Raw genomic sequence first — 24,279 nt, forward strand, 5'->3', positions numbered from 1 at the left:
GAACTCTCCAGAGGGTTATCAGCTGCTTTTTCAACTGGAAGTAATGAGGTTTGACCTCGGTGGAGTGCCCGATAAGGCATCTTGTTATAGAGATTTTAATTCATCTCTCTTTTTGGTCAGCACTGCTGTCAGTCCAGGCAATCTTCTCTGCAGTTTTTAACCCCTTCCCAATCCATTCCCTTCTGGGTTTCCCCCACTTCCACCCCACTTTTCCATCCATCTCTCTCCCCCTCTTGGGTTTGTGTCTCTCTCTTCCTGTTTCCATCCTGCCCCTTGTGTCTTTGTCTCTGTCTTCTTCCTAGTTTTTGAGTTTTTCACCCTCTTTTTCTGTGAGTCTGCATTTATTAAATATATGTACATATAACATCTTCCTTTACATTGTGGTTAGAAAATATATTCTTGTCCTGGAGAAGCTTATAATAGAAGATATCTGTTCAATATAGATCCAGTGATGACTTAGAGGGTTTTTTTTTAAAAAGCTAGTTGCATTTATCACTTGCCTATTGTTTATCTCTAACAAATTATCATAATACAATTACATGCTTTGCATACAATTTGCATATGAAGCATAATACATATGATCTATATTTCTCGAGCTATGGAAACAATTGTTTTTAGCTTGTGGCATTGAATCTGAAGTCACATTCTTGGTTTATTAATACCTGGTACTTCTTCCCAAATCTAAAATTCCAGGATGGGAGGATAAAGCTTTGGAATCTAGAAGGGTTACCAGATGTCATACCAGCTTTGTAAGTTTTGACTCTCTGACTGTACAGTGCTGTATTGAGACATATGAGCACCTTTCACTTTGCTGTATTAAGTTGGACAAGAATAAAACTGAACACACACAGGGCAAGGCTGACCCTGAGAAGGTGACCTATTTCGTATAAAACCACTAAGTGAAATGACAGCTAATAATCAAAGTCACTTTTTTTTTTATCAGTTCCTTAGCTAGAGGCCCTTGAAATGTGGTTCAAGGGCATTTTACATTATCACAATGCATTGTTCATATGCATATGTATAGTAAGATATGTGTAATCCATTTTATGTACAGGATTTAGATGCTGTCTTCACAAAGGAGCAAAAGACTGAGTGGAGAAGAGAGATGTGCCCTGCTGATCTGTCTGTGCTACCCGCCCCCAACCCCAATTATATCAGAGCAAATGTCATATTAACGTGTTGGAAAATACCTTATTCTGTGCACAGCCCACCCCCATCTCTCTAGCTAGGAGTTTAGTTCATAGAGTATTTATTTAGAAGCCATGATAGGAATACAATGGCTGATGGCTACCCATGAGGGGAAACACATTTGATTCTATATTTCATGGTGTAATTTCATCTGTATGTTAGTGGTTATTTGAAAGAGTGAAATGTGTTGTATTGTGGTACAGCCTTTACCAGGTACCTCTTGATTACTAAACAGTTTAATCATACTTAAATGTTATCTAAATTTACTTTTCTCAGATTCGGAGTGTATAATCAAGTAAGGGAAGGGCTGAATGACATAAAATCTCACCTGGTAATGATAGTTACAGAAATTATTTAAGTTAAGCTGGAAATGGGAAGTGTCTGCCGTGGAAATAGTGAAGCCACCTATTTCCCAACAATTAATATTTAGAACTTTATTTCAGGGAGTGGCAAGAGGAAATGTCTTGGATCTCTTTCATCTACAAAAACGGGTGCATCAAACTCATGACAGGGAACTAGTTACAGGAAAATGCATATGTTGCAAAGGGAACTCATTGTTGGGAAAAAAACAGGTTCATTACTTGAAAATATTCAATTCAGAACAAGAGACAAACACTCATAAGATAGTTTAGGAAAGCTAAATATTTCTTTCATTCTTTTTTTTTTTTTTTCAAATGTAAAGTTTTGTTCTTTTATGAAAGCCAGTGGGCTCCCTCTTGTGGCTTTGTGAAAGATTTCAGTTTCAAGGAAAATAGCTTTTTAGCAGTAAGGAAACCATTTCTTTTCAAATAAGAAAACACTGTTAATTGCTTTCCCTTATAAAGAGAGAGAAAGAAATAAGGGAGAGAGGAAGAGAAGGAAGGAAAAAAGTTGACTTTGATGAAAAACGTGATTTGGTAACAAAGCCATGCCACATATAACCCTACCTATAATAATAGACAATATTTACTGGGTGTCTTCTATAAGCTACTACATGTGCTAAATAATGAGTTCGCACGTTATCCTTTGTCTTCATGCTCAAAATAAACCTATAAGCTGGGTAGCAGAGTGATTTTATGGGCGTGAGATTCTGCCTCCTTTCCTGTCACTAAGGGGAACCCCCTAAGGAGACCATATATCTGTGAATGAATGAAAAGGTAAACATCTCATCTTTTCCTATGTTAAAAAATATCTTTTTACATCACATCATTTCTTTTAAATAAAGTCTGGAATAGGATATGGGTTTTAGCTGAATAACTTAGGAATCCTTCAACAATTCATTTCCGTTACTCTTTTTCTCTCTCTAGTTACCTGTCTCTGGAAACTTGATTGACCTTTATGGGAATCAAGGCCTACCACCACCGGGCCTCACCATCAGCAACTCCTGCCCAGCCAACCTTCCCAACATAAAAAGGGAGCTCTCAGGTAAATACCCAGCAAAATCTCTTACTAGAGATTTTCTGTTAATTTTCTGGTAAGCAAAGTTATCCAAATAGTGACCTCCAGAAGTATTTCCAACTCGCAGACATACTTTTTTAGGTCTATGCAGTGGTTAAAACATTGAGCCATATTTTAAGATAGAGGATGTATCTTTGAAAATCTTTGTTTCCAGTATTTCTTGAGATACTGGGAATCAGGCTGCTGTAACTCCATGACACCCATTATTGTGTCTATGGCTGCTGTCCCCTTTGGGGTGAGGGCAGCAGGCAACATTTTCAGTTACGAGATGTCTCTCCCCATCTGGTGTTTTCCTTAGTTGCTCGGCCCCTAGAAACCTTTGAGTTTGAGAACCCTGGTCTGAATTTTCCTTTGACACACATTCAAGCCCACAGTTGGGATAGGGTAAGAATATATTTCTTACATCTTCAGATGCCTCCTGTTATTTTTGCTGTATCATGTGCAAAAGAGTTATTACACGGAGTGAAAAAATAAATCATCACATGGAGCAATGGGTATCATTTGTTCTTGAGGCAAGTGTGAAATTACCTATTTCTCCATTTTTGTTTAACACTTTAGGGAAGGCCTTTGGCGATTAAAACATGATGAAACTGTATTAGAACTGGTATTCCAACATGCTGGGTTTTGTGGCCTTCACCTCATCCCCCTTTTTGTTATTTGATCCTTGCATCCTACAGGATTGGGTGAATAGACTGAGACTATGGAATATAGATTTGGTGCAGAAAATTCCTCTTCTGTTCAAGGGTGTCTTGAAAAAAAAAAAAACTTCAGAAAATCATGGCAGGAGAAAGAATTTTTTTAAAAAAATCATTGATTTGGTTTAAAAAAAGATGATTAATTAATACATAAAAACCATCAAAAGCCAACAAACAAGTAGATACTGTACAGGAAGGAAAAGTACAATGAAGTCTTAGAAAAGATAGCTAAATGAAATCTGTATTAAATAATGGTAAAATATGGTTAGAGTGACATGTGTAAAGTTCCTGAGTGCAAAGTGGAGTTTTGAATTATGTATATGATTGTTTCTTCAAAAAGAAAAGAAAACAACAGAAGCTGGGGGTAGGAGGAGGAAATGGGTGAAAGGGATATACATTTATTAAATTTTTTTTTAAAAGGCAGATATAACAGACAATATACTTCTAGAGTCACTGGTATCTTAGAAAATGACCAGTACAGACTGGACAAGGGTAAAATGGCAAGAAAAGGAGAAAAGGGACAGGAAATGAGGTTCAGACCACTGATAGTTTGGGAGGTAGCCTAATGTAGACAAAACAGAATAGACTTGGGAGTCAGCAAATCTGACCTAAGAGGAAAAAACATTATCTTTATGAAGTCCAGTTTTCCCACCTGAATTAGGGTCCAGTCAGGAAGCAGAAACCACACAGGGATTGGAACAGGGAAGCTTTAAAATAATTATCAGTCAAGTACAGGCAAGCAGCTACTAAGAGAGGAAAAAACTAAAGAATACCCTAAGGCTGCAGGGGAGTGCCCAAACTTGGAAGAGAACCCTCCTCCCCAAGGCCAAGAGGCCAGCCTCAGTGGGAAGGATGTGGTTGCCGCCACTAGATGGCAAAGGCGTTCACTGGTTGCCTTGACCAGAGTTGGTCCACAGTTGGTGGATTGAGGGTGACAGGCAGAGAACCACAGGGTGGGGTGGGCAAAAAGAAAACAATAAAAAAGTTAAGATACTGAAGTAGAGGGTGTGTGAATAAAAGCTGCCTGTCATGCTTCTATGTGAGAGGTAAAAAAAAAGGAAATGATTTGGATTGATCTTCCTAACTGAAATAATTCAGCTTCTGAATTATTTATCTATCTATCTATATAAATACATATAATAATAGCCATATAATAAATATATGCTATAAGTAATGCTGAAAAGATTTCTGTTTTGAAATAAAGTTCTGAAATGATAGTGTGACGTTTTGGATATCACTTCTGAAAAGGAAATAACAGAGGTTCCTGAATCCCGGGATTAGTGAAATAACATTTTTTTCCTTGTTTTATTTTGCTCTCTGTAAGGCGGAAAGTAATCCCTTATCACAGAGATCTCACCAGAGTTGCTATGCAAATAGACTTTTCCAAATGGAGTTGCTACTAAATGCCTCTGTACCCTATGCCTATTTTTGTTTTTATAAACTCAGACTAGTAAGTAGTTGCCCCTAAGAGTCATTGAATCATTTCATTCTAGCAGGTTCTGACAAAACCTGGCTCCAAGTTCTTAAATAATGAGTTCATTTCCATTAATCAGTTAGAGATCCAATTTGGAAGCTTCTCGGCTTAGTTTTCATACCTTCGTAACAGATCAAAGAAAGACTGAAAAGATCTATTGCCTGAAAAGAAAATTTGACTCCTGATAATACACTATGAACAGCAAATTCCCATAGTTTCTAGTTATTTATTTTTTTCTTATTTGTACCTGTATGTTTACAGCCTGTCAGACATCTTTGTTACTGGTCTTTTGCCATTCTTTAGAAGCTGAGTTTTTGCATTTATTTGATATATGTTGCTTTTGGAAAAAAATGCAAGCCTTTTAAAAGTCAAAAATTTTAAAACCCTATTTTTATTCAAGTCATATAAGTGTCCATTGCTTTAGAAAATAGGTGTTTTGTAGTTTACACTGTGGTGTGCCTTGAACAATTCTAATTTCTAATGACTTCATTCACATGCACAGCGCATATTTTTCCCACAGAGTCTGAAGCAAGAGCATTGGCCAAAGAGAGACAAAAAAAGGACAATCACAACTTGAGTAAGTTGGTTTTATGTTCATTATATTGGAGTCCATGTTTCCCGTTATATCAAAAAATTTCCAGACATTTTGGAGGAAAATTGGTTTCACCTGTTAAAGGTACCTTTTATGGAAGAAAATTGTTTTCTGGAGAGACCAAAGTATATAATTTTCCCTGTATTTTAATCTCAGATCAAGTTGAATCACACACACACACACGCACGCACGCACACACGTTTCCAGTATCTTGAGGAGTTTGTTGTTTTGTTTTTTGGGGGTTTTTTTTTTTTTGGTAAGAGGGAGTCTTGATCCCCACCTACCCAAATATAAGTTGCTCACACTGGAACTTATTAAAAAAAGGGGATTATGGGATCACCTTCTCCAGTGAGCTTTAAAAGAAAAAAATTAAACATCTGGAGGGGAGACATTGGGTGACATGAGGAAGCCTCCTAAATTTCTGACTTTACCTGTGACTTAAAAAAGAGGTTTTCTAACATTTAAAATTTTTTTTTTTTACGTGCTTAATTTACTCTTGGTCACATGTTTAAGCTTTTTCCTATGAAAAGTTAAGATTTTTTGTTTCATAAACAAGTGAAAGAGGCTGAAAATAAAAAAGGGATTGGGCTTGGAAGTAGAAAATAGTTTGTGTGTGTATGAATTTCTCATCTCTTGCCCCCATCCTCTTTTTCTTAAACTGATCTTTAAGGATATAAGTTATGTATAAATACTTTGTCCTTATAAAAATGATAGAATAAGGCCAGAGTTCACTGATTCCTAAAAATAATCATTGTTGGGTTTTTTTTCAATTTGCTGTTTGTCTTTCCAACCTCTTTCCAAGTATTTAAGAACATACACCCTTACACTTGCATGCAGAGGTTATAATAGAATGGTTTTGTGTATGATTTAACACAAACAGTATCGCATTGTCTGTATCTGTTACTGCCTGCTTCTTTAGTCACCAGTATGTCCTGAAGACCTTCTGCTGTTATTCATCTAGATCTATCTACTTTTAAAAAGCTGTTGCGTAGTATTCCCCAGTGTAACTTGTGATATTTCATAATCCTCGTACTGCTAAGTGTTCATGTTGTTTCTAGTTTCTCCCTATTATAAACAGTGCCACAGTGAACATTTGCAGACATGCCTCTCTGTGTACAGGGGAGTTTGTTTCTCCAGATTAAATGCTAAGAAATGGAATCACTAGGTCCTTGGGGGAAGGAGGTTGTGTGTGCATTTCTTCTTTTAATAGATCCTGCCCTTCCCAGTTCCTGTTTCACTTAGAAGAAGCTTTCCTCATCTTTTAACCAAGAGATTTCAACTAATATTTCTAAGGTCTCCTCTGGCTTCAAAGTAATTTTACTGTAAGATATTTCTTCTTTTAAAATACCTTAGAAATGAGATAATGATAATTTCTCCTAACTGAAATGTGGAAACTAAGTTGGATGTTGTGAAAAACATAATCCGCCTTTACTTAGTCACCTAAACTCTCAAGTTCAGGGTTGTCCGTAAAGTGTAAATATGATCAACTCTGAGGGCTATAAAACAACCTTAAGATCTCATTGAACTGTTGGAAATTAATACTCAAGTTTCACTTGCCCATTGGCATAGCTTTTCCTCTTCTAGGAATTTACCTTGTAAGAGTCCTTGCCAAAATGGGCAAAAGAATACAGTCATTTATTCACTCATAGCTACTTTTTGAGCCCCATTATGTACAAGGCACTTTTCTACAGAAGTGAACCAGATAGACAGGTCTCCCACCTTGAGGAGCTTACATTAGAGTCAGGGGCAGACAGAATAGAGGAGCGGTCAGATACACGCGGGTCGTTTTACAGCTTCGGATAAGTACTGTGATAGGAGTAAAAAGTACACGCGAGCATTGGCAAAAATAGTCATTATACCTTTGAAAAAGAGGGAGTAATTGGAAATAGTCTAAATATTCATCAGTAGAGGATTTGTACATAAATCATGGTACATCCTTATGAGGGACACTCAGTGCCTCTTAAGAAGAATGGGGTTGATCTGTTTTACTTGTTTACAATGTATTACTGAGTGAAGAGAGCAAACTGCAGAATAATATGTATAGAGTCCAGTTATGTAAAAAAGAAAACACTGTATGGGTGTGTGTGTGTGTGTGTGTGTGTGTGTGTGTAAGAAGATCTAGGAGTCAGCCTTATCATTGACAGTTTCCTCAGGCAAAAAATGTTGGGTGGTGTAAAGAGTTTGCTTTTACTTTTTTCTGTATACATATTTGCATGTTTTGCAAATTTTTGCAAGCTCATATCACTTTCATAATTGGGGAGGGTAGGCACTGAATTAAAAATAAAATGCAGTACATACAAATGTTGACGATGAAAGGTGTCAACAATATGCTGCTGAGTGAGAAAAGATAGATGCAGAATGGTTTTTAGTGTAATTCTGTTTTAACAATGTCATTCTTTATTCAATACAAAGTTGTTGGGGGCCTACTGTGTGCTAGGCTCATATAGGTACTCGGAATGCCTCAATGAATAAACATACAAATAAATAAACAAACAAAAGTATGCAGATATTAGTTGGTATAGAGCTCTATAAATGAATGGAAGAAAGAAGTATGTAGATGTTAGGTGGCAGAAAGTTCTTTGAGGAGACATAGTGCAGACAAGGAGGTCAGGATGGGAAGTGGTGGTTCACTCCTAAATAGGTAGTCAGGGAAGGCTCATGGGTAAATTTGAGTCATCTCACCTGAGGGAGGTGAGGGCAGAGCCATTCACGTATCTGCGGGAAGAGTGTTCCAGGCAGGTGGAACAGCAGTAGAAGGTCCTAAAGTGGGGAGTGTGTCTGGCTTGGTTGAGGAAGAGCAAGGCCCATAAGGCTGAGGGTGGGGAGAGCACAGGGGAGTCACCGTAGAAAGTGTGGTCACAGTGGGAGATGAGTAGAAATGAGGTCAGAGAGGTGGGAGCCCCCAGATCCTTGGAGGACGCCTTGAGGACTGGGTTTTTGTCTCGGTGAGAGGGGAAGCGATAGGAGGGTTTTCAGCAAGAGATTGACAGGCTCTGACTTATGTTTTAACAGCTTCTGTGTTGTAGTTAGACTAACGGGGGTAGGTAGTGATGGGCATGGGTGAAGCAGAGATACCACTCAGGAGGATTGCAATAATCCAGGCAAGAGATGGTGGTGACTTCTATTCAGGTAGCAGTGAAGGTTTGAAGTGGACAGGTTCTGGCAATATTTCAAAGGTAGAGTGAGCAGATTTTGTTGATGGATCAAGTGTGGGATGTATTGATAAAAGAAATAGAGGTACAGAATTGATGCCAAGGTTCTGGCCTAAGCAACTGGAAGGATGGAGTTACAGTAAGTGAGCTGAGGAAGCCCGTGGGTGGAGCTTTTTTTTTTTTTTTTTTTGCGGTACGCAGGCCTCTTACTGTTGTGGCCTCTCCCGTTGCGGAGCACAGGCTCCGGACGCGCAGGCTCAGCGGCCGTGGCTCACGGGCCCAGCAGCTCCGCGGCATGTGGGATCTTCCCGGACCAGGGCACGAACCCGTGTCCCCTGCATCGGCAGGCGGACTCTCAACCACTGCGCCACCAGGGAAGCCCGGTGGAGCTATTTGAGTGGGAAAGACCAGGAGAGGAGCTCAAGTTTGGAATGCTGGGGCTGCCTGTTGGACCTCCATATGGAGACATCTAGTAGTCAGACTTACGAGTCTGGAGTTCCAGGGAGATGACTGGGCTGCAAATACAAGTATGGGAGTCATCAGTGTATATGTGGTATTTAAAAGCATGAGACTAAATGGGGTCACCCAGAAGTGAATGTAGACCGAGTAGAGTCCTAATGTAGACCGAGTAGAGTCCTAAGAACTGTGTCCTAGGCGCACATCTAGGCCACGTGTGTGTTTATTCTTAGAACATAAAAATAATCACAAAGGATATATAACAGATTTTGCAGTGGTGGTATCTGGATCATCGGGGATTTTTATTTCATTTCATGTGTTTCAGTGTTGTTTGTTTTTTTTATGATTATTATATGCTTGGAAAAAGTAAGAAAACATGGCATACTTCAGAGTTTGAGGGAAGTTAAGCTAGAAGATCAGAGGTCCAAAAATTTCTTCTTCAGAGCCATTTAGCATCACTTACTGTTTCTATTTTATAAAAGTCTGATAATAAGACAGTATTATACATAACTGATTCAATCATAGAAATAATCATTCAGCTAAGAAAAAATGCAATATATATTGAGAAAGTAGTGAATAATATTATTTACCTAAGTGTGCACAATATTAGTGAGTCAAATATAAATATATGTCAGGTTTTAATATGTGTAAAGTAAAATATTAATATCTTTAATCCAATTTATTAGACTTTAAGTTATTTGGAATTTATTTGTCAGGCTAGGTAAATTAAAAACATTTATTAACTCATATGCCTACTGTTTCACCCTCCTGTGAGAAGATGATAATTTAGTTGAACATACAGCTGGATTTATAAAAGAAGAATGCTGTTAGGATGCATGGTGCAGTTAAAGATGCTTGACTTCTAGGATTATCGTAGTCAGTACTGTCGCCCCCGGACACGTCTGCCTATTGAGCACTTGAAATGTGACTAGTCCAAATCGTGGCATGCTGTCAGTGTAAAATAGACACTGGATTTTGAAAAGTTAGTACAAAGAAAAGAATATTAAATATCTAGTTTATAAATTTTTATATAGTTTACATGTAGAAATTATAATATTTTGGATAGACTGAGTTTAATAAAACTATTAAATTACACCTCTCTCTTTTTCCTTATTTAATGTGACTACTAGAACACTAAAAATTACCTATGAAACTTGCATTATATTTCTCTTGGGCAGTACTGGGCTAGAGGAGGGGTTTTTGTATGACCTGTAGCCTAAGAATGTTTTTTACATTTTTAAATGGCTTTAAAATATCAAAATGCGAATAATATTTTGTGATATGTGAGAATTATATAAAATCCAAATTTCAGCATCCAATGTTTCTTGCTAGTAAACTAGATACAAAAATTGTATCTAGTTAGTATTACTACATTTTGAATTCTCTTAGCACAAAATTTGTGGAAATCTGTTTTCTCTCTTGCTGTGTAAGTACCTAATAACATGCTTAATTTTGCTCTTTGGCCCACAGAGTACTCACTATCAGGCCCTTTGCAGAAAGCTTGCTGCCCCTGGTCTGGAGGATCAGGGCTGAGTACAGGCTGTTCTCCACTTATTGCTGGGTGTCCTTGTCAGGTCCCCTATATCACCAAGGTAGTTTTGTCATTTGTAACTGAGGATGGTAACTCCAATTCCAGGAGTTACTAGAGTCAAATGAGAATTTACAATCTCAGGGCTTCGTAAATGATAAAGCTCGATACAAAGCTAGCTCATTTTTTAAAGGGCTTTATCCTCAGTACCAAAACTAGGAGAATAACCAGGAAATACAGATTCGTTTCTGTTGTCCTGACTCAGCAGAATTAACATGCGCATGCCTTTAATGAGATATGCTAAATGCGTACATGTCACCATTACTAATAGCCCTTTCCTGTGCTTTTTTCTTGAAGTTGAACGAAGAAGAAGATTTAACATAAATGACCGCATTAAGGAACTAGGTACTTTGATTCCCAAGTCAAATGATCCGTGAGTACAATTGCATTGTATATTTTTTCGTACCTTAATGTTTTTTCATATGTTGCAAAAAGCACACAGTTATAAAAACTAAAGAAGTACCCCCTCTCCCTTTGTTCCATTTGTGAATACTTCTTACGCCTTTCTTTTGAAATCTGAAATTTCGAGAGAAATGAACTGAAATTGAAATCTGAAATCTCGAGAGAAATGAACTGGATTGTTCAAAAGTATTATTGGACACGAGCTGTTCAGCTTTGGATGTGAGGAAGTGACTTCCTGAAATCTGAGAATCCTTGGCAACTAAACACCGAACTACTAAAAAAATTCTTTTTATCAGTTCATGCAGGACAGAGATTTCAGTAGCTGATAAAGCAAGATTTGTTAGCTATTTGTTTGCCAACAAACTCGTACAATATCTGTAGGCATGGAGAGCTGATATTGGAGATTTCAAGTTTAACAGTATTCAGCAGACAAAAGGTCAATTTTTTCCCCAAAAATTACATGCCCTTTGTATTACCAATCTAGGAAAAAGAGTAAGTTTTAATCCTCTTATAAGCACAGGTCAGCTAATTTGGATTTCAGCTTTCAGTCTCTCATGCCGCTCTTTCAGAGATAACGGTTGTAAAGATAATTTTCCTACTAGCAATGTCAGCAAATAGGACAACAAATACACAATTTTTATCCATTAGAAATTGGCCCATTTGTAGTGAGGGGCTCGAAGATGTATACATTTTAATGGCTCCCACAGGCAGTCTATGAAATTAGCCTTTGAATATGACCTTTTAGCTACCTAATAAAATGTAAAGATGAAATCAAGCATTATTCATGCAAGGCTTATTAAATTTGCTATTCACATTATTGTCAGGGAATTTGTGACAAAATAAAATAAAACCATTGCCCATTCTAAGGTGGTTTTGATGAATGTTCAAGCGCAGTCTCCATCGTCAACATTTTGCTTTCCCAGGTTTCAAGGAAAGCTGTTTTGAAACTCAAAACATTCAAAATCTCAGTTCTGCAGCACAAATGCATGCTACGAAGGGGCTGTGACCTTCATTTCCTATAGTCAGTCTTGCATGATAGTTGAAATTGAATTCCCATTTTCCTATTCTTTATCAGCTTTCACTTTTTAGCATATTCTTTTAAACTGTAGCACGTGGATCTCTTTAGCAACATATTATGAAATTATGGGGCTGCAGTGAAAGCCTCTATTTGCATATCTTCTTTCTCTGTTGTATTAGAATACTTGTGTGTTTATAATCTGAACTGATAACAATCTTTAATTGTAGGCATTGTTTCAAGATGAAATGGACTGCAGTCTGTATGGGGGTTTTCCTATACCAGGTTTCTGGAACAGACTTTGGGACTGCTATAGAGACATAGTCTAGCTGATCATGGTCTCAGCCCCATACCCTCTCCTGCCCTAGAGTCGATCTGCTTTTTTTGACTTTATATTAGGGATCTGTTTACACTTCTGTGTAAAAAAAGGGTCGCTCTCGTTGCAAAAAAAAAAAAAAAAGTTTGAAAACCCCAAAGCATAATTGATTAATTGGGTCTCACAAGGAAGTAAAACCCAAGAAAACTGGTTGGAATAGTCTCTTCTTAAAAATGGAGTGGCTGCTTGCCTGTTTCAGTAGTGGTCTCTCACTTTACTGGCCTAGTGAAGGCATCTTTCATTATAATTTTATTTCTCTCTGGCGGCTGAAGTTTTTGTTGTTTTCTTCTTAGCCCTGAACATTAAGCGGGTTGGCTTTGTGCTCACTCCGAGTATCTCAGGACACCTCCCTGGGTTGCCATCTTTGGTGCCCAGACCCCAGGGATCAACCCCTGGGAATTCTCTGGGGGCTGTAATTCAGCATCCCATGGGAGAGCTTCTGTTTTGTTCTTCATCTAACCCATATGAGGATCAATTACTTGGTGGCTTGTTTTAATGGCCTTCCATTCACATGTCCCAGCTGATACTTCCAATCTCCTTTTAGCAGCTAAAGATCATGGGGTAGGAGGTTTTCCATACATTAAATTGTTTTTGTTTTCATCATTGTCATTATCATCATGAATATTTTCTATAAGAGAGCTCAGGTTAATTTAAAGCACTATAAAAATATTACTGTTAGTTATAATTCTATTCTTAATTGTTTTCTGGGGTGCTCTAAACTTTTCAACTCACTTTTAGCTACATTTTAATGGCATTCTTAATGTCCTCATATAGGAATACAGTAGCGCTATAGTGTTTAAAAACTGAAAGGCACCAAACTCAGGCTACCTGGGTTTGAATTCCAAAACAGTCCCCTACTGGATGTCTGACTTGGGGAAGAATTCTCATATTTCTTTTTTCTCATCTGTTAAAAGAAAAAGGGGGAAGGAGGACCAGAATATTCCTACCTAGTCTAGTTGTTTTGAGCACTCAGTCACATAAGAGGAAGAGTAGTTTAGGGCATGGGGTCTGGCACCAGAGTCTCCAGGCTTCCCGGCTGTACCACTTCCAGGCTGTGTGACTTTGGGCAAATTACTTAACCTCTCTGTGCCTTTGTTTTCCAGTCTGTAACATGGGGATAATATTAGTGCCTACCGATTAAGGTTGTTATGATTAAGTGAGCTGCAAAGCACTTTGAAAAGTACCTGTCATGCAGTAAATGCTGTTTAAAGATAGCTATGGTAATTACCACGTTGAGTCCTTAACACAGTGCCTGCTCTACTGTTTGAACTGCATTCTAAACTTTTCCCAGCATATTCATATAAAGTGCCTCCTTTGATTCTAACAACATACCTATGAGGCTGCTCATACAAGCATGGTATCATTGTTTTGTTTTTGTTTTGTTTTGTTTTGTTTTCTTTTGCGGTACATGGGCCTCTCACTGCTGTGGCCTCTCCTGTTGCGGAGTACAGGCTCTGGACGCGCAGGCCCAGCGGCCATGGCTCACGGGCCCAGCTGCTCCGCAGCATGTGGGATCTTCCTGGACCGGGGCACAAACCCATGTCCCCTGCATCGGCAGGTGGACTCTCAACCACTGCGCCACCAGGGAAGCCCGGTATTGTTGTTTTGTAGATGAGGAGGTGGAGATCGGAGAGAGGTTGATATTGATGGGAATATTCATGATAAAACCCAAGGATGCCATTTTTATGCCACATACAATCAAGTAGTGAGATCTCACAGAATTTTTTTTTAATCATAGCTTATTCTGTCTGAGTGGGTTAACTTTTATAGTCCTAGAAAGCTGTAACTATTGAATATAGTGTTTAAGAGTATTGACTTTGTCATCAGCAGACCTAAATTTAAGTCCTGACTCCACCTTCATGTAGCTCTGGGACCGAAGACAAGTTGAATCGTCTCTGATTCAACATGTGCACAACGTCCCTCTGACTCTAGGCGCCTGTCCGGGTGAAAGAAGATAACGTAGAAGTCACGGGTGGACGGTGTCCAGCGAGTTGCCGGCACCCGATGAATGATAGCGATTCTCAACTTCTAATTGTTACCTCGTCTTTAGAAACTGAATGCTCTAAATATTGAATTTTCATGGAGCCTTCAATCCTAAAACAGTCTGTTTCCTTCCATTTTCATCCCAGAGACATGCGCTGGAACAAGGGAACCATTTTAAAAGCGTCTGTGGACTATATCCGGAAGTTGCAACGGGAACAGCAACGTGCTAAAGAGCTTGAAAACAGACAGAAGAAGCTGGAGCACGCCAACCGGCACTTGTTACTCAGAATACAGGTACCAGGCGTGTGCAGGGTGAAGGTGACTACATGTTAGTGACTTGAAGATGGGAGAAGTATAATGAGCCATGAGGGAGTTGATTTATGTGATCCTAGTACAGTCTGTACTCATTATTTGTGGATTCCGCTTTGTGATTTTGTTTCCTCGTAACAATTTATTTGAAACCCCCAGATCGACACTTGTGGCACTTCACGCTCATTTGCAGACATGTGCAGCATGGCAAATGTGACTTGGCTGGTGCATTTGCTTCTAGTTAAGGTTGGGCAAGGCGATGCTCTGTCTTCTTGTTTCAGCTCATACTGTAAACAAGTGTCCTTTTTTGCTGTCTATTTAGTGCCACGTTTTTCACATTTTTGTGGGTGTTTTGGGTGATTTGCTGTTTAAAGTGGCCTCTGAGCATGGCCCTGAAATGCTTTCACATCTTCCTAAGCACAGAAAGGCTGTGATGTGCCTTATGGAGAGAAGTTTCATTCAGGCATGAGTTATGGTCCTGTTGGCCTTGAGTTTAATATGAATGAATCAATGATATGTAGTAAACAAGGTGACTTCAAACAGGAACATACATAAAACAAAGTTGCATGTTGATTGGTTGGTGAAATGTTGTGCGCAGATGCTTGCAGGACCCTAATCCTCTGTTCCCTCCCGGAACAATGGTTCGGCATTCACTAATTCAGTGTTCATAGCAACTCTGTAGCACGTCTTTGGCCATTCATGCTCCTGTGACAAAAACACCGTAGACTGGGTGGCTTACACAACAAACATTTATTTTCCACAGTTCTGGAGGCTGGGAAATCTATCAAGGTACCGGCAGATTTGTTGTGTGATGAGAGCCTGCTTCTTAGTTCATAGATAGCTGTCTTCTTGCTGCAAGTTCACAGGGCAAAAGGGGTGAGAGACCTCTCTGGGGTCTCTTTTCATAAGGACACTCATGCTATTCATGAAGGCCCCCCGCTTGTGACCTAATCACCTCCCAAAGCCCTACCTCTAAATACCATCACATTGGGAATTAGGTTTCAGCATATGAACTTTGGGGGGCATAGACTTCAGTCCATAGCCATAAGTACTGCAAATCTTGAGAATTGAGAGTAGATGTTAAATACAAAGATACCTTAGTATTGAGTGGGGTGCAGTCCATGGTCAGAGCTCATGTTTATAGGGAACCTGGGACACCCAGAAGATCTTATCATCAGGGTATAAATTTTAGAAATAGTTACAGATAATGAAGTTATACCATATGTATCTTTAGCTTACATACTCTTAGTGGGAGAAATACTATTTTAATTATACATGTAATTCACCTGTCACTCAATTTAAGGAGTGTACATACCAACGTAACCATGAGCTGGGGGATCCCTGTAATATCAGCTCCTGGTGCTTCGTCATCACTTGGCTTTTCATGCTGAATATAAAGATGCAACTTCCTCTGGAACTGTCTTGAAGAAGAGAAAGAAAAACTGACTCCTTGCTAATGACTAAAGGAGTTGGCTAGGGTTATTTTAATTTACTTGCTGACTTTGAACACAACCAACCCGTAAGGGTCGATGACGTTGTATCTTCTTCTTAAGTAGATGGACCCACTTATACCCAGTTTCGCCATAGAGCAATGGTTGTGGAGCGGCAGTGTAGAGTATACGGCACTTCAGAGACTGCCTGGTGGTGGTTATTCCCCGATGATGAACTTATTTAACAGAGTCGTTTACTTCTGATTTCCAAGCTTAATACCCCACAACACTGTTGACATTTCTAGATGTCACATCTCTCATGTCATGGCAGCGATCTTCAGCCCTGGGTCAGAGAGGCAGAAGGTGGTTCTCCTCTGGGGGTGCCTTTTGGAATCTTGGTAGTGAAATAGAGGTTATGTGTCATTTGAAAATCCCCCTTCCCTGCTTTCTCTTTTTTTGGCTTTTGCTGCTTGTTTTATGTTCCATGTCTTCAGTAATCAGACGCGGGTCTTTACTCTCTTGTACTTAGTATATATACCTATTTATAAAAGCAACTTGTACTCATGCGTCATTTCTTTATACAAATAATAAAATATAATAACTGTTGAAAGACAGGCTAGGTTTTGTTTTAAGGTTTCAAACGTATATATTCGTGTGAAATACAAATACCGTGAAAAATGTGAATTGGAAGTTGCATGGTGACGATGTCTTTGGTTTCTTCCAATGTCGGTGAAGCAGCCTTTAGAACTTCTGTGTATCATGGAAAGCATTATTAATTAGGAAAGCTGTGCTGCGCAATGAGCCTGAGTTCTCTAGGTGAGATCTATCACATTATTTAGCAATCTAAGTAACACTTTGTTCAGCTGGTAAACATTTTAAATTAAACAACAAAAGATTAGAGCAAGATGGATGCCTCTCTCAATCCAACTCTTTTTTTTTTAAGACACACTCCACATGTGAGAGCGCTGTTCTTATTATGTGGCGTAGACTTACCGTTGTGCATGTGTTCAGCTTGGACCTAAGGGGTTCCTTTCATTTTCACCCTAAGTGATACATGCAAAAATATTCACAGAATGAAGAGCATGAAGCCTTACTATCACTGGGACTGCAATTTTATTAAGCAGCCCAGCGCTTTGAAATGATGCCCAAGGAGACTTGTGTGTCTGGAGACTGTGTGAAGGAACGTGCATATACTGGTGTGACATCTCAGGCTCCCATCTCTTGTACTGCATCTCGAGGAAGACCTTGCTAATCAAACATCCTTTAATACAGGCTGAACACAACTTTTCAGGAACATGGGCAAAGGTTGAAAGGTTGTGTCCTGTTGGAGAGTACATTTCCCCCTCTCATGACGCAAGGTGACTTGCTTCAAATGTATATTCTGTTATTTTTATTGTATCACAAACATAGGAAGATGGCATTGGCTTGTAGAAGCAAATTGCTCTTCAGGATCAGTTGGGGTCTTTACGGTTCATTGTAGGGGAGTGGTCTAGGCATTCTCAGAAAGGGAAAAGGAAAAGAGCTTGTTTGGAAGGTATTTGAAATGAGGCACTGGGGCAAGTCTCTGACACTCAGGAAGTGAATTAGGCACCTAGGACTGCCATTACAAATACCACAGACTAGACAGCTTACACAACAGAGATTTATTTTCTTCTAGTTCTGGAGACTAGAAATCCAAGATCAAGGTGTGGGCTGGGTTGGTTTTTCTGTGGCTTCTCTCCTAGGCCACCTTTTCCCTGTGTTTTCCTATTCTTGTGGCTTTTCCTATGTGTATCTCTGTGTCGTCATCTCCCCTCACCGATATTAGATGAGGACCTACCCTAAGGATCTCATTGTAACCTAATCACCTCTTGAAAGACACTATCTCCATGTACAGTCACATTCTGAGGTCCTGGAGGTTAGGATTTCAACATAGGATTTTGGGGAGGGGACACAATTCAGTCCATAATAGGAAGGATGTGAAGAAAGTGTAGGAACAGATTGAGGACTTTCTTGTGGAATTTAAAAAAGCAAAAAAACTCCCTTTGCCTTGGTGAGATGGGTTAAATGATGCATCCCAAACTTCAGTTACGTGTATGGAATTTTCATAACTTTGGCCGTTACTACTCAATCTTTATTAGTTCCCAGTGCCCTTAATCTCTTAGTTACTTTTTCACTGCACCTTAGACCAAAAAAATACCTACCATTTCCTTGTTAGGTGCTAACAACTTAGTAGCCATTTGAAAATATAAAACGTATAAATTGAAAGAAAAATCACATTTTAATTTTATTTTTAAGTAACCACATTACTTACTAGTGAGATATGTGTGCCTGTGAGGCACTGCACAGCTTCTCCAACCTTGGAGTCAGATTGGACGCTGCCGCCCTCGTTTCCCATTCCACACTGATTTTCATGCAGGAGTTGTTTTTTTCTTTTTTTCATTTTTTTTTTTTTTTAATCACAACAACTACCTGAGACCCGGCTTTGTGTTGATATGATGTGATGGAAACAATGTAACACAATCTAATACTGGGAGTTCATTATAGTACCCGTAGATATCTCTGCACAGTGTAGGGAGCGTAGACCTGTACTGTTTACTGATTATTTTCCTTCAATCAGCTCACATTTTGACATTTTATTTTTACATTTTTTAACTTCTCCTCCCTGTTAACATTAACATCTATGAGAAACTGTCTCTGTATTTCATACATAATAAAATCCATATACAACCTAAAAATCATTTACTGTATTACCAGTGATACTCTATGTACTTTAAGGAAAATGGTGTTTATTAATTTGAAAGAGCAAAACATTTTTATTTTAACAATTTATTTTTTTGCAAAAGTATGATTTTTTTAAATTAATTAATTTATTATTTATGTTTGGCTGTGTTGGGTCATTGTTGCTGCGTGTGGGCTTTCTCTAGTTGCGGTGTGCGGGCTGCTCCTTGCGGTGGCTTCTCTTGTTGCAGAGCATGGGCTGTAGGTGCACGAGCTTCAGTAGTTGCAGCACACGGGCTCAGTGGTTGTGGCTCACGGGCTCTAGAGCGCAGACTCAGTAGCTGTGGCACACAGGCTTAGTTGCCCCGCGGCATGTGGTATCTTCCCGGACCAGGGATCGAACCTGTGTCCCCTGCATTGGCAGGCGGATTCCTAACCACTGCGCCACCAGGGAAGTCCCTGATTTTTTAAAAATACTTTTTAAAGCAATTTTAGGTTCAGAGCAAAATTGAGCCGAAGGTGTGGAGAGTTCCCATATACCTCCTGCTCCCACAAGTATATAGCCTCCCCCAATATTAATATCCCCACCAGAGTGGGGCATTTCAACACTAGATGAACCTATAGTGAGACATCATTATAACCCAAAGTCCCTACTTGGCATTAGGGTTCACTGTTGGCGTTGCACACCATTTGGGTTTGGACGAATGCATAACAACATGTAACCGTCATTATAGTATCATGTATCGTACAGTAGTTTCACTGTCTTAAAATCCTCTGTGCACCACCTCTTTAAGTTTCTGATTTTTATTTTACTTTTAGGAACTTGAAATGCAGGCTCGAGCTCATGGACTTTCCCTTATTCCATCCACGGGTCTCTGCTCTCCAGATTTGGTGAGTCGGATCATCAAGCAGGAACCCGCTCTTGAGAACTGCAGCCAAGACCTCCTCCAACAACACGCAGACCTAACCTGTACAACCACCCTGGATCTCACAGACGGCACCATCACCTTCAACAACAACTTTGGAGCTGGGACCGAGAGCAGCCAAGCCTATAGCGTTCCCACGAAAATGGGATCCAAACTGGAAGACATCCTCATGGACGATACTCTTTCTCCTGTTGGCATAACTGATCCACTTCTTTCCTCGGTGTCCCCTGGGGCATCCAAAACCAGCAGCCGAAGGAGCAGTATGAGCATGGAAGAAACCGAGCACGCTTGCTAGCAAATTCCCCCTGCTCTGCATTCCCACAGACTGCTTCCTTTCTTGATTAGCAGATTTAATAATTTACCTGAAGGGGTTTTCTTGATCATTTTCCTTTAATATGAAAATTTTTTTTTCATGCTTTATCAATAGCCAAGGATATATTTTATTTTTAGAATTTTGTGAAACAGACTTGTATATTCTATTTTACAACTACAAATGCCTCCAAAGTACTGTATGGTAGTGTACAGTATCTGTGAACTGAATTCACCCCAGATTTTGGCTTTCAGAGCAAGAGGATTTTTGCATCAGAGAAATTGCTGTCCATTTTTATTCAGGGGAAACTTGGTTTGCTATTTGCATGCCTGTGACTTCCTTGGAAATGAAATGTAAAGTTTAATTGAAAGAATGTAAAGCAAGGAAAAGAAAGAGAAAGAGAGAGAGGAGGAGGGTGGGGAAGAGAAGAAGAAAAAGAAATCCATACTAACACTTTTCCATTTTGTAAATGTATTGATTCATTGGTACTGCCTTAAAGATACAGTACCCTTTTAGCATCATTTAGTCTTTATACTGCAAACTATTTAAAGAAATACTATATTCCATAAAAGAAAAAAAATGCAACCATTTTCACGTGTATTGTCTGGTTAGAAAATGTAACTGATACCTTAGGTGCAACTGAAATTGAAGGGAGATATAGACCAAGGCTCTGAAACATGGGGTCTCATCTTGTTCTCATTCATTCTGTGCTCTGTTACAGTTTTCCTCATCAGTGAGTGTGATTCAGTTTTTCATAAGATATATTTTATTTTGAAATGGAAATTAACGTCCTCTCAAAGTAAAATGTTGAGGAGCACTGAAAGTTTTCCTCCTTTTTTTTTTTCCTCTTCAATTTCGCTTTTGATAAGAAAACCAAACTGGGCACATTTCTAATTGGCTTTACTATTTTTATTTTTAAATTATGTTTTACTGTTCATTTGATTTGTACAGATTCTTTATTATCATTGTTCTTTTCAATATGTTTGTATTAATTTGTAAGAATACGCATCTTAAAATGGCAAGTTTTCAATATTTTTACAACTCACTGGTGGTTTTCGGCATTCTTTGTACACACATGAAAGAAAACTTTTATGCAAGGTCTTGCGTTTAAAGAGAGCTTTGTGAATATTTTGTATATTACAGTCTCACTCAGAACTATTTTCCACACATTTAAGCTGTAGTATAAATAGGCTAAAACCGGCTTTCTAGAGAGAAACAACTTACATATTTATTTTTAGTGACATAAAACTAGCAATATCCTTGGAGAATGATACCATAGCGTTAATATGCCCGTTATGGTCGTTTAAATTGGGGTTTATTTCAGCAGACCTGCTGAATGGTTTTTAAAGAGAGAAATACTGTATTGGCCAATTACTGTTACTTGATAACAATGTTTTAACAAACAGCAATGTTGTAAAGTTAGTTTCAGTGCATTATCTACTTGTATAGTCCTATGCAATAACAGTAGTGTTACATATATTCTATCAGGCCTAGATGTTCTATACAGATGACAAATGGTGTTAAGAGGCAGGCTGTTGAATGGAGTTTCTCAGTAGCAGCCTACAGTTGAATAGCAAGTGGTATAAAGCATATCCATTCAGAATGAAGTGCCTTAAATATAGCAGAGTAGTCTCTAGCACTGACTGAACTGTAATGTAGGAGAAAGTCTCAAGATGGTATCTATAATAAAGAGGAACGTGTAGCATGGTGCCTATGTAGACAATATAAGAGCTTCCAATTTTCCTTCATATATTTTTAATATGAAATATATTTTAGTGACAGAGTGCCAACTTCTTTCATCAGGAAACCTTATTCAGGAGGTATTTGTGTGTGTGTGTGTGTGTGTGTGTGTGTGTTTTTAAAGAAAAACAGTTTAAATGTCAACTGTGAATTGGTGATGGATATTGGAGGGTTCAGACAGAAGGACTGTCAGATGTATGAATGGATGGCTTACGTGAAAATAATCAACCGCATAGTTACCATGCACGGTGGGCCATGAGAATCCTTGGAAACATTGATGATGCTATCAGTTTTACAGCTTTATGACTTAAGGGGGTAGGGAAAATTAGTTCCCATTCTTTCAACCCCCTTAATTGTACAGCTCTTTTCCTAGAATAGTGATGCAAATCTGCATGAACAGCTAATTGTACCATAGTGTTCATTGATACAATCATAGCAGTGTCTCTTTTTCTCTTCATATTTATATAGGGGGAGGGGAGCTGGGCGCAAAAGTCGAAGATCGCGATGATATGATGCTAGTTTTCCTTAGCTGATTTAGAGAGTTCTTAAAAATAGAGCAAGTTTGACTCACCCATGGCCCAGGGAATTTGGCCAGGGTTAAGCCACCTTATAGAAGGCTTTGTGGAAAGAAAGCATGGCTTCTCGTACCACTGCCCTGACGCTCGCAGCTCCTGAGCTCACCATTGCCTGCTTCTCCATCCCCTTCTTAACACAATTTCTGGGAGGGGGAAGGTGAGCAAGCTCAGGAGAATGCTGCAATCTCTGGGGTGGTTTTATTTATTTCTTTTTTGCCAACTAGAGTGTGGATGCGTCTTAGAGACTAGCTAAGCCAAGAGGCGGTGGTTTGAGCTCACTGTTTGTGACAAGGAGAATGGTCCACACCACTCCCCCCATTCCTGGGTGCAGAATTGTGACTTGGGGTTGGGCCTCCATATGGAGTGACCAAAATGCCAAACTTGTCCATCTGCCTCTGGGTATGGCAATGGAAATACCAAACCTTCTGACTTTGCCAAAAACCATACAACCAACCTGGTCATACATAGGATGACAAAGTTCTTTCTGGTTGTTTTAAAATACTAAAGCAATAAGAACAAATAAAATACATAGGAAGTTAAAAGATATAAAATAAAGCACAAAGGAATGCACTTACTAATATTTTTTTTAAATGCACTGGGGAAACGTTGATGTTGATAACAGTATATAAAAACATCCCTATTTCTTGAAAAAAAATGACAAATGACTGTCTCTTGCGGACGCTTGGTACTGTAATGTTAATACTAGTCACCTGCTGTTGGATGCAGCAATAATTTCTGTATGGTCCATAGCACTGTATATTATGGATCGATATTAATGTATCCAATGAAATAACTGAACTGTTGTTCTTGATAGCCTCATTAAAGCATTTGGTTTTTCACATAGTGGTGGCCAATTGTGTTTAGTTAATGCCAATTTTGAATATTTTTTGCTTTATCAAAAAATAGGAGCACACATTTTCTTCTGACTTAATGAATAACAAATTGCATGAAAAAAATTTAAATGCCAGTAAGTACTTTTTTTGTTTTAAATGCCACTCTAAGATACTACTTTTTGGTTTTAAAGATTTTTGATTACTTTATGACTTGCACTGAGATGAACTATAATTATGCAGCTTTTCCCCCCCCTCTGAATTTAGGGAGTTTTAAAAGTCCCAAATGCCAAGAATTCATTTTAGATATAGGAATTTTATTTTAAATGTTTCAGTGAGAGGTGGCTTTACAAAGAGAGAAATTGTCAGAGAAACTCTTGCATATTTACGAAAAAGGTACTGGGTTTTTAAAATACAAATTTGTGATAATGAAAGCTTAATATACCCAGGTTGCCAGCTTCTGGCTGTTTTTTTTAAAATTTTTTTTAAATACAGTACTTAAGAATCATTTGATAAATGTTGGATTTGAATTGGGAAGTGTCAGACAAAACATGTCTTTATTCCCTAGCTAGACCTTAAACTTCTGCCCTTAAAAAAAAAAAAATCATCTGGTTTAACCTCTGGAGAAAATGAGCGAGAAACTTCCCGTAACATTTCTGTTCTGATTGTCAGCTTTTTCTTAAGCATGATTTTTTTCCCCCTTAAATTGTAATATACAATAATTGAGCCTTTTCTTTTTCAGAGTTAGTTGAATCATTTATATTTCCCATAGACATGTGATTGTGTGATGTCTTAAAAACGTGTACAAGTAGGAAGATTTCGTATCTGAACAAGAGAATTTTCTGGGCCACACTGAAAGCGGGTAAGTTGAAAGTTGGGGCTTTTCACCTCAGGGGGTCTGTACCAGGACTTTAACCCAGGTTTCTGACCTGTTAATAAACATTCACTTCACAGTCTATAAGGATCTTTAATCTCTAGCTCCCCGCCCCACCAAACTGTTACCTGAACATCAGACATTGGCCTACAGCTTAGATGATTGTATTTCATATCCACAGACTTACCTTTCTTAAATTTTTTATTAAGCAAACCCACTTAAAAAAC

At 38.7% G+C, this 24,279-nt stretch overlaps 1 protein-coding gene across 13 annotated transcripts in view; it reads left to right on the plus strand.

Annotated features, from left to right (window-relative positions):
* The window catches only part of MITF (melanocyte inducing transcription factor), a 346,270-nt gene extending 323,083 nt beyond the window's left edge, over nt 1-23,187 (plus strand). For 11 of the 13 annotated variants that reach the window (XM_079934787.1, XM_079934788.1, XM_079934792.1 and 8 more), the window contains 5 exons: nt 2,475-2,592; nt 5,297-5,371; nt 10,880-10,955; nt 14,505-14,652; nt 19,617-23,187. In XM_079934787.1, coding sequence (XP_079790913.1) covers nt 2,475-2,592; nt 5,297-5,371; nt 10,880-10,955; nt 14,505-14,652; nt 19,617-20,018 — 819 coding nt within the window. In that variant the 3' untranslated portion in view covers nt 20,019-23,187. The remainder of the gene's footprint in view (nt 1-2,474; nt 2,593-5,296; nt 5,372-10,879; nt 10,956-14,504; nt 14,653-19,616) is intronic. The other 2 variants (XM_079934786.1, XM_079934790.1) reach the window with 1 other exon arrangement.
* Nucleotides 23,188-24,279: the final 1,092 nt, after the last annotated feature.

Source organism: Stenella coeruleoalba (genome assembly GCF_951394435.1).
Source record: "Stenella coeruleoalba genome assembly, chromosome: 10".
In the NCBI taxonomy this organism is placed as follows: domain Eukaryota; kingdom Metazoa; phylum Chordata; class Mammalia; order Artiodactyla; family Delphinidae; genus Stenella; species Stenella coeruleoalba.